The following is a 10,170-nucleotide window of genomic DNA, read 5'->3' as shown; positions in this document are numbered from 1 at the left end:
AGGAATAATCATTTGTTGAAATATGACATGTCATTCTTTCTTCAGTGTTTTATCGCTTTTAATGATACTATAGATTGATTCATTACGTAACCATACCGTTATATTTGTATAATGTTAATTCATTACTACAAATGTTTAACATTTTTAAATGTCACAACTGTTCATTAAATGCAAATAAATTATAATTAAATTGGTATGTAAAACAACGTGGTATATCTGTTTTAATAATGATTTTCTAATCATTATGACACTTTTAAACAGAAAAGTCTTACGGTGATAATAGCAAAACGCAGCGTTAAACATTAAATAGAAACATGGATAATATACAAAAAATTTGTCTTACTATTACACTATTTAATTTAAACTGAGGCCTGCGATCTGAACAATATACCTAATCAATACCAATTCATAAAAATGTAATACAAGGTTTACGTTAAAAGTTCTTATTTAATAATCTAATCAATCTGCTTTAATAAAGTTATTGTGCCCCTTTGCAGAATAAAATTACCCCGATATTTAGTCCACATTTTATGATGATCATTTCTCATATCACTTAACGCAGAATTGATTCCACGAAAAAATTTTTATGAACTGTAATTTTGTTTATTAAATTTTTATACTTCTGTCTCAAGCAATTAGTTCAATTATAATTTCAAGAAAAGTAAATAAGTCCCTAAGTACTTCATTTTTCTGGTGACATTATAGTCAGATAATGCTATACTCGGATTGCTATTTATTCCTTTTCTTGGAAAATTGTTATTCTGATACAACTCAATTAATTACATCTAGAATATGACTGAATTTATTTATTTTTGACTTTGGCAACTACCATAAATAGCTGTAAAAGTAATTAAAATCAGGAATATTTTTTTTAAATATACTAAATATTATGTTAATTTATTTCATTTCTTCTCCATAACTCATATTTCTAAGGTGCAGATTTAAATAAAATTACAAATAAATAGCTTTTGGAATAAATTCCGGTAACCTGATATTATGAATCTATTTGAATCCCTGTCTTCAATATTTCTTCTTTGTTTCCGTCATGGGCAATCCTCAAGCTAAGAGACGCATTTTCGTTAAAATTATCCCCGTGTAACTTAGTCCAAGTTAGCAGCAATACTGTATATAAAGGCAAAAATTTGGGAAAGAAAGTTCTTTTACGCCTGAAATGAACATGAAAATGAACAGGGACTGACTGGCTAACAGTTAAAGAGAACAGATAGAGAACCGTTCGTTGACACTTTACCGGCGAATGTATCTAGAAAAGTAAATTAATAGTAATATATATGTTTTAGTTTTTTTACTGTTTAAATTGAAAAAAAAATTTTTTTAAGTTTATACTTCATATATAGAACTGCCAAGAAATGTAATCGGTAATTTTTTTTTTTTTTAATTTTTGACCCCGACCTAAAATGCAGAAATGTTTATGGAAAATTTTATTTTTCTTATTTTAGCCTTTATTGAAGCGAGTGTTAGATTTAGAGAAAACTTTATTCAAGAAAATTTATTTTGCTTAACCTATATATGAAGATTTTTAGATAAAACTTTTATTAAAATTTATTCCTCGCCTCAAAAATTATACGGATATTTTGATTTTGTATCTTTTTTTAATTCTTGTTCTCTTTTAATTTTTATTATTAATCTGTGAGAAACTCATACAATACTTTGCCAGCTTTTTTATTTATAGGCATTATAATGTTACGGAAACGCCCAGGTATTCAACATTATCCTAATCATCTAACAGAAGGACTGTTTAAAATATCCTCTTTATTTACTACGTTATTCTTACCGTTAGATACATAATTAAAATAGTCAATGCTTCTAATGAAGATACAGCATTAAACCAATTGAAGGTATAATACTGTAAGATAATTTTGAAATTTAATTGAAAATGACATCAATGGTAGGTGTTTAAATTACTAAATGCATATAGGAGGAAATTATTTTCATTAGCCTAAGCAATCATCAAAATGAAATAAAAGGTAATGATAGTTTTATACTTATTTAAAATCGCAATATAAAACTAACTTATTGATATATATAATGTGGGAAACAGATAACAATCATCGTTAAAATGATAATTTAATCACTCAATTTTTTCAAATCACACGAAAATTGATTTTCCAAAAACTTAGTGATTCACTATCACATCACAGGGAAGTTGATCTTCGAAATATACTTTCGGAGCTAATTATACGTTACCTTAATTACTGAAGTTTCCAGTTGATCAGTTGAAAGAGTTTCTGTTTGAAAATCTTTAAGTATTTATTTTAACAGTTAATCAGCTTTTTGAAAACACTAATAAAGGGTACAATAACCGGATACTTAAATTAATAGGAAACAGTTATTTAAATTATGGAAATGTATCCTTACTATATAGTATTATCAAGAAACGCGTTCAATTTTTTTTAGACCACGGACGTAATATGCAAAAACGTTTTTTGAAATTTTTCTTTTTCTTATTTTAGTCTTTATTGAAGCAAGTTTTCCAACAAAAACTTATCTTATTTTACAAACTAGATAAGTTTGTAGGCTAAAGATATTAGCCTATGAATGGAATAATATGATTCTCTTAAATAATCAAGCACAGTATTGTGATTGACAGTGATACATACATTTCATCGTAATGAATATATCCTGCACTGTGAAATCATGTTTGCATATTAAAGCGATACGAATTTCATTAAACTAATAAAATACATTTTGTACATAAAATATATTTTACACAAAGTGTATTTTACGCAAAATATTTTTGCAAACATTTTGCTGAAAAACAATTACAAACATTTTTTTTTGAATCTAGATGATTATTTTGATTGCTAACAACGATGAGTACACCTGATATAAAAGAATACAAAGAAAATAAGTAAATAGATATAAAAAGGCGAAAATATAATAATATAAACATTAATTAAACAATGAGTATTATAATTTAAACATTATTTAGGTTATCCGGTACGTAAAAAAGCCTTTTTTTTATTATTTCTCCATTTTTAGTTTCGTTGTACCAAGTAAAGGAAGTATTGTGATCACGAAAAATTTCGGTTTTCAGATTTCAACTGAAATATCCATTTTAATATCCCTGAATCCATTTTGACTAAATTCCATGTGACGTCTCTACGTACGTATATGTCTTGAATAACTCAAAAACGATTAGCCGTAGGATGTTGAAATTTTGGATTTAGGACTGTTTAATCTAGTTGTGCACCACCCCTTTTGATTGTCGACAAACGTCGAAAATCCTAACGTAGCGCTTCGCTTGGCGCCTACCTGATTTAAATGGTAATCAGCACTCCGACTTGAATATAGGCTCATCATTCTGAGTATTCTGTTCCCTAATCAGAGATATTAATTCTTTCCCAGACAGTCGCCGATCTGTGGCATAGACGATCACTTTAGGACGCCTTTTGCCTTTAGGATCGACTTTCATGTCAGACATCCCGATATTAAAGGAGTCAGAGATGACCCGCACAGTTTCTTTGTTGTCAGCAATGATGAATAAACTTTTTTTCGTCTCTCTAATATTGCGAATTCTCAATTTCTGCTTCTTTTGTCGAAATACGACCTGAAACTCGTCCTTCATCTCCTTAGTTGTTTTAGTAGTTGCCTCTTTCTTTAGGTTGACAAACACAACCTCTGGATGGTTATGGACAGACTAGCTTCCCGCCTCTCTTTCAGCACATCTGCGTATTATTTAAGCTGAGGCAACCCCTGCTGTGAAACAATTGGAGGAACAGACAATATCCCCTTCACAACTTCTCTTCAAACGCCCGTACTAAAGGTACTGAACCTCTAGCCCTCCATTACCTTTATAAAACTTCTCAATCAGTAAGTGATCTTTATTGTTTCCTGCCTGCGAAGAACCAGAAGCACTTGCTCACGACTCCTCATCCCCAGAAGAGAAGTAAACAAAGACGGCATGTTGAGGGTTTTCCCAATTAGTTAGGCAGTGGAGGAAGTGATTGTTATGTGAAGACTAGTCGCCAGCTGAATAACAGTCCGCTATACGTTTGAAGAGACAACACCCCTTTCTACAGCCTCTGTAACTACCAGCTCAATTATCTGTAATTAAAGATTTAATAGTGCTGTGTGTTTCATATAAATACAGTTAAATATATAAGGCTTTTATTTTTAACACACAACAATATTAAACCTTTAATTTCAGATAATTGAGCTGGTAGTAACAAAAGCCGTAGAAAGGCGTGTTGTCTCTTTAAACTTACAGCGAACTGTCATTCTGAATGACAGTTTTAGTCTTCACTAAGACTAGTCGCCTAGTGAAGACTAGGCGACTAGTCTTCACACAACAATCACTTTCTCCATTGCCTAACTAATTGGGAAAACCCTCAACACGTCAACCAATAAGAAACAACGTAAACAAAACGGTTGCCAAGTGGTTGACAATGAAGAGCATTCATAAGAGAAGACCCTGAGAAATGCTACAGGTGCTGGGGAACTGGGCACAGACGACACGAATGTAAAGGCCTGTGAAGCCGAATAGAAGCGACCTGTTCTTTAACTGTGGGGGTAGAGGACACACAATAGCTAATTGTCAGGAGCCCAAAAAATGTCTTAAATGTGATAGTAATGAACATAGGACTGGAGCATGGCAATGTGGAAAACACCAGGACGCTTAGAGTGCTACAGACTAATGTAAACAGGAGTAGGCTGTCGCACGATCTTGTGTCTAGGCTGATAGTGGAAAAAAATGTTGATTTTTTAATTGTAACTGAGCCAAATATTTATGAGGCAGCAAGAACAGGATGGCATACTGACACTGCAGGAAATGTGGCAATTAAAGATGTCAGTCATAAGATTGCTTGGAAACTTATTTTTAGAGGTAAAGGTGTTGTGGCTGCAGAAACACTGTCGGCAACAATCGTCGGAGTTTATATATCACCGAATGTGGATAATGTGATTACTAACTCAGACAAAAAGATCATAATGCTAGGTGACTTCAATAGTAGGCTGGTGGCAGCTGGAGGCCGCAGTACCAATAGGAGAGGAGAAATGTTGATGGAATTAATGGAGACAGTAGGATGTCAATGTATAAATGATGACACTCCAACATTCGAGGCTAGAGGTCATACCTCAGTCTCAATCTTAGACCTCACTATCCTGGATGATAGATGGAGAAGGCAGCAGTGGAGCTGGCAAGTGCTACAACAGGATATAGCCTGTGATTATTATGCAACAATGGTTACACTGAAAGACATTAGTTTTAATAGTTATGATCGAGAAACTGTTCCTAGATTCACTGCAGAACAGATTGAGGCTATTACAGGCAAGGTTGCCATCAGACTAGCGGCTATTGAACAACTCACGCCAGAAACCCTTGCTAATATAATAAAACAAGAGATGTATAGGGAGAAACACAATGGAGTTAGAAAACGAATGGTGTATTGGTGGACTGGAGAAATCGCTTATCTTAGGCAGATTCTGCAAAATAAAAGACGAATTAAGCAGAGGCTCAGAATAATTGCCTCCAATTAATATTTGTCCACCAATTATCAATAGGTGGACTGAGATATGAAGAGGCCAACATGAGATACATAGAGGCAAGAAGAAAACTAAATAGAACAATAAGAAAAGAAAAGAGAGACCATTGGGCAAGGCTATGTGAAGAACTCGATAAAGATCCCTGGAGCATGGCTTACAGAATAATTACCAAAAGGTTCGGTAGGTGTCTCCCTGTAATTACAAAGGAAGAAACAGAAAGGATAATCCCCAGCCTATTCCCGCATTTCACGCCCGATGAGAGAAGACACACTGAATGTGAGAGCAGACGTTTTGCAATGAGTGAGCTCTTATACGCTGGACGTATGTTACCTATAAAGAAAAGTCCTGGTCCCGATTATATCCCAGCGGCAATTATCAAGAAACTTATCAATCAAGCTCCATGGGAGATGCTAGAGGTGGTCAGTCATGGACTAGTATACAAACTTTCCCGGAGTGTTGGAAGGAGGCGAGAGTTGTGTTATTACCGAAGAGCACAGATGAAAGAGGAAATATGACGTATAGACCATTGAGCCTCCTGAACACAACGGGAAAGCTTGTGGAAAAGATGCTGGCTGGCCGCATAGTGAACGAGGTTGAGGAAGGCTTGGGCATAAGCCCAAATCAATATTGCTTCTGGATGGGGAGATCCACCGTTCAGGCCATCAGTAAGGTGATTAATTGGGCCGAGGAGTCTAGAAGAGGTACTTGGCGAACTAGACAGATTCCATTAATGGTATCACTTGACGTGAAGAATGCATTTGGTACAATAGCATGGAGACACATAAATATGGCCATGGAAGAGAAGAGAATCAGCTCATACCTGCGGAGACAAATTGAGGAATATCTCAATGATGGCATACTTAGTTTCAGGTATCCAGACGGGGTACAGCTTATTGCTTATGCTGATGATTTAGCTGTGCTCATACAAGCTAAAACAAGTGAAGAAGTTAAAGATAAGACAAACCTGTCACTAGAAATAGTAGCTAGATTGTTGCGTACAAGAGGGTTACAATTATCTGTGAATAAGTGAAAATATGTCAAGTTCACCGGACGTAGGGTACTAGAATCGGTTGATATACACATCGATGGTCACAGAATAGAGGAAGTACTGCTAAAATATTTGGGAGTCACATTGCAGAAGAACTGTCGTTTTACAGAACATGTTTTAAAAATATGTGATAGTGCAGAAAGAATGATGAGAAGTTTGAATGCGTTAATGTCAAAGAAGAAAGCACCAAGGGCTTCGAAGAGAAGACTTTTTGCATCGACAGTGACTTCTGCAATGTTGTATGCTGTTCCGGCATGGTGGTCAGCATTCATTATTGGAAGGAATAGAGATAGAATGAAGAAGATACACACAGGGGTACTCTTAGGAGTTGTATCGGCCTACAGAACTGTCTCTTATGAGGCCCTCTGTGTCCTTTCTGGAGTTTTCCCTATAGATCTTATCGCTAAATACCGAGTTGAGAAATATTTAGGCAGAACAGATAATGAAGCAAAAGAAGAGATATATAACTTATGGCAGCAAAGATGGCTGGATGCAGGGGTAGCTAATTGGACTGGATTATTAATACCTGACATATTAATATGGAGAAGCAGGCGTCACGGTGAAATGGATTATTATGTTACACAATTTTTAACAGGGCATGGTTGTTTCAATGCATATCTCCATAAAATTCCTAAAAGAGATCAGCCTATGTGTATGTACTGTGTACAAAAAAATGATGTTGAGCATACCATTTTGAGGTGCCACAAATGGCAGGAGTTAAGGCAGCATGCAGGTATTAGAGGGAAAACGCCGAAGGAAACAGTTGACTATATGCTTGATAGTGAGGTAAAATGGAAAAAGGTTGCTGATTACATAAGAACAGTTTTAAAGCAAAAGAACATAGATGAAAGAAATATGGGGTACTAGTTTGTTAGGTGGGGTGGACCGCCTCAGCAGTGAGAGCCAGCATGCTGAGGTGTGCTGGTTTCAATGATCTGCTGAGGACTCCTTGGGTGTGTTTGGTAGGAATAAAAAATATCAAAAGATCCATGGGCCACACCACGGCATTGAGGTATAGTGTGGTGCCATAAAGGACAAAAAATGAAAGAAACCTCAAAAGAGCCACCGGTTAGCCCGACCTGCCATGCCGGTATATTGCCGGTAGGTGGGGTGGGCTAATTAGAGTAACGGACACTCTCCTGGGTGGCGTAATACCATCAAGTCGGTCCGGCCCAGGCGAGTAGGGGGGGGGGGGGAATGGTTGACAATAAATAAAAACTTGTAATAAACACCAAAATAAATAACCATTAAATTGAACGATTTAAATTGAATTAAATATTAATAACTTTAATATAACTTAAACATAAAGTAATACTAAACTGTCCAAGTCAGTCCCAGTCACAACTACTACTTATACGAGTGGCATAGATGGTTATCCACTTGTTAGAATATCCACACAACCAAAAAATCACAAATAAATAACATATATACACCTATCACTTAAAAACTATACAAAAACAAAACCCAGTCCCTTACTAATGTATCCTGTAATGATACTTTTTCAAAAACAAACAAAGAAAACCGAATTATTAATTGTGTCAACATCTACACAAACTTAACCGTCCAAGTTTGTATTGCGTGTTGAACTCTTGTCCAGAAGAATCTGGCTTTTCAAGAATTCGAGAATCTTGTACTCGCTATCTGTATGTCAAGTGCCTTCAAGATCTTACTCAAGTAACCAGCAAATTGGGTAGCCTTCTCTCCAAAAAAGTGAAGAGCCTCAGAATAACGCGAAAAGCCTTTCCTTTTAGACATGTCAGCATTCAAATTGTGTTCACAGATCAGATTAATTACGTTCCAATACAGGTTAACATTCACAGTCACATTTATAACACCGTTTTTAATAACCGTTTCTAATAACACATACAGCTGCAAAACATCGGTAATGCCGTATAGGACTATCGGCGGCAGTCTAATGGTGTCGCTTTGTGAAGCCTCAACGTTATTATAGTACACTGGGAGGTTCTAGTAACGATTTGATAGAGGTAATTCAGTAATGTTATCAACGGGAGATTGCAGTTCTTTAGGGGTGCACAATACTAGCAAAGTTTTCCATGGTACAGGAGTTATCTGTGAGTTTCCGATGTCAGAAGCGTCATCCGGAACGAATACAATCGTACCTCTAATTAGTTTACGATAAGACTGTTTTCTGGGATCCCTGTTCGACGGCGCCAAGAGTCCACGTTTTCTGAAACACAGAAAACAAGAGCAACTCGTTTCTTCCCAATATTTGGAACAGCCGATAGATGATCCATAATTAATCTCTCCACTACAGGCATTAAAGAGAGTAAATAAATAAGCAAAAATCGGTTTTCTAATAGTATATTCTTCTGAACAGTTACTTAACATCAAATAACATGATAAGCAGATCGTTAGTTTTAGATATTCAGTATTTAAAAGATATACAGTTTTGCAAAGGTGAATGATGGTTTGTTTCGTAAAGTAGTGTTTCCTAATTATTGTAAAATTTACACCGATCAAGATTATGGTTTTCTTTTAACCTAGCCATTATTTTATTAATTTACTTTTTTATGGTTGTTAAAGATTTCTTAAATAATTGAAAAATGAGCCGTTTCGTAACATGGTGTGTAAATATGTTCATTTTTATCACAAGTGCGGTTAATTTAACTTTCGATGCATGAAAATGACTTTCGGTAAGGATAGTACTGGAAGCTGGTAAAAAGTGGAAATTGGAACAATGAATCTGTTAAATTGTTTTTATGACATTTCCACAAGCTTGAATTCATGAAAACTGCACAAAACGTGTATTAATTTATAGTGACACTTATCTACATACAAAAGCCCAACCGCTCAAATGTATATATATTATTTTAGTTTCATAAGTTTGATACAGTAAAATGTAACATACATCCAACATCATAGATTAAGTTTGCAAATGTTTTTTTACGGTTTTCATAAGTACCAGTATGAGGCACATAAAAGATAGTTAAAAAATAAGTTGATTTCTTTTAAGAACCTGTGTATATTTAAGCGTGTGTAGAGTTGCTCTTATCTGTTATAAAATTAAAAAAAAAATATTATGCATTTAAAAACGTAGTCTTAAATCTTAATTCAACATTTCGTTTATTTTATTTATTCCATTCCGTAACATACTCTACAAAAGTATTTCGCATCCATGAAAGCTAAGTTGGTTTATAGGTTACAAAATGTAACTGACAAGAATGCGTGAAGATGTACTGAAGCCACAAGCCGTAACTGGGCCGTTAAAAGTGAAGGTCGTAAAAGGTGTTTTAGTGCCGATACATATATATATATATATATATATATATATATATATATATATATATAAACACACACACACACAAATAAATGAACAAAGCGGAAGAACTGTTCGAAGTATTTGCACTCATGGCTATGCACCCTTTCACCTAACGTTTATAAGAAACATACATTTCAACAAATACGACCCTCACGAGAATAGTTATAAAGACTGTGCATGGAAAATCTTAAAAGGATCTCTCTTTATTTATCGTCTTCACAGTTCAATTTACAGGTCATTATAAATACTGGTCAACAAATAATTATTTCAAAAATCTGAACTGATAACATGATTATATAAATTTTCTTATTTTTTGTAATAAAAAAAAAATATATATAAA

The 10,170-nt window shown here is 34.6% G+C and overlaps 1 protein-coding gene across 1 annotated transcript; it reads left to right on the top strand.

The window, feature by feature from the left end:
- The first annotated feature begins 4,590 nt into the window (after positions 1-4,590).
- On the top strand, positions 4,591-5,496 carry LOC142317483 (uncharacterized). Its single transcript, XM_075354049.1, has one exon. The coding sequence runs from the start codon at positions 4,591-4,593 to the stop codon at positions 5,494-5,496; it is 906 nt and encodes a 301-aa protein (XP_075210164.1).
- The last annotated feature ends 4,674 nt before the right edge of the window (positions 5,497-10,170 follow it).

Source organism: Lycorma delicatula, chromosome 1 (assembly GCF_047948215.1).
Source record: "Lycorma delicatula isolate Av1 chromosome 1, ASM4794821v1, whole genome shotgun sequence".
NCBI lineage: Eukaryota > Metazoa > Arthropoda > Insecta > Hemiptera > Fulgoridae > Lycorma > Lycorma delicatula.
Note: the sequence above shows the minus strand (reverse complement) of the source record. Positions and strands in the feature narration are given on the sequence as shown.

Coding starts and splice junctions, on each gene's coding strand:
- LOC142317483 (XM_075354049.1), top strand. CDS start 4,591: ATGAACATAGGACTGGAGCATGGCAATGTGGAAAACACCAGGACGCTT.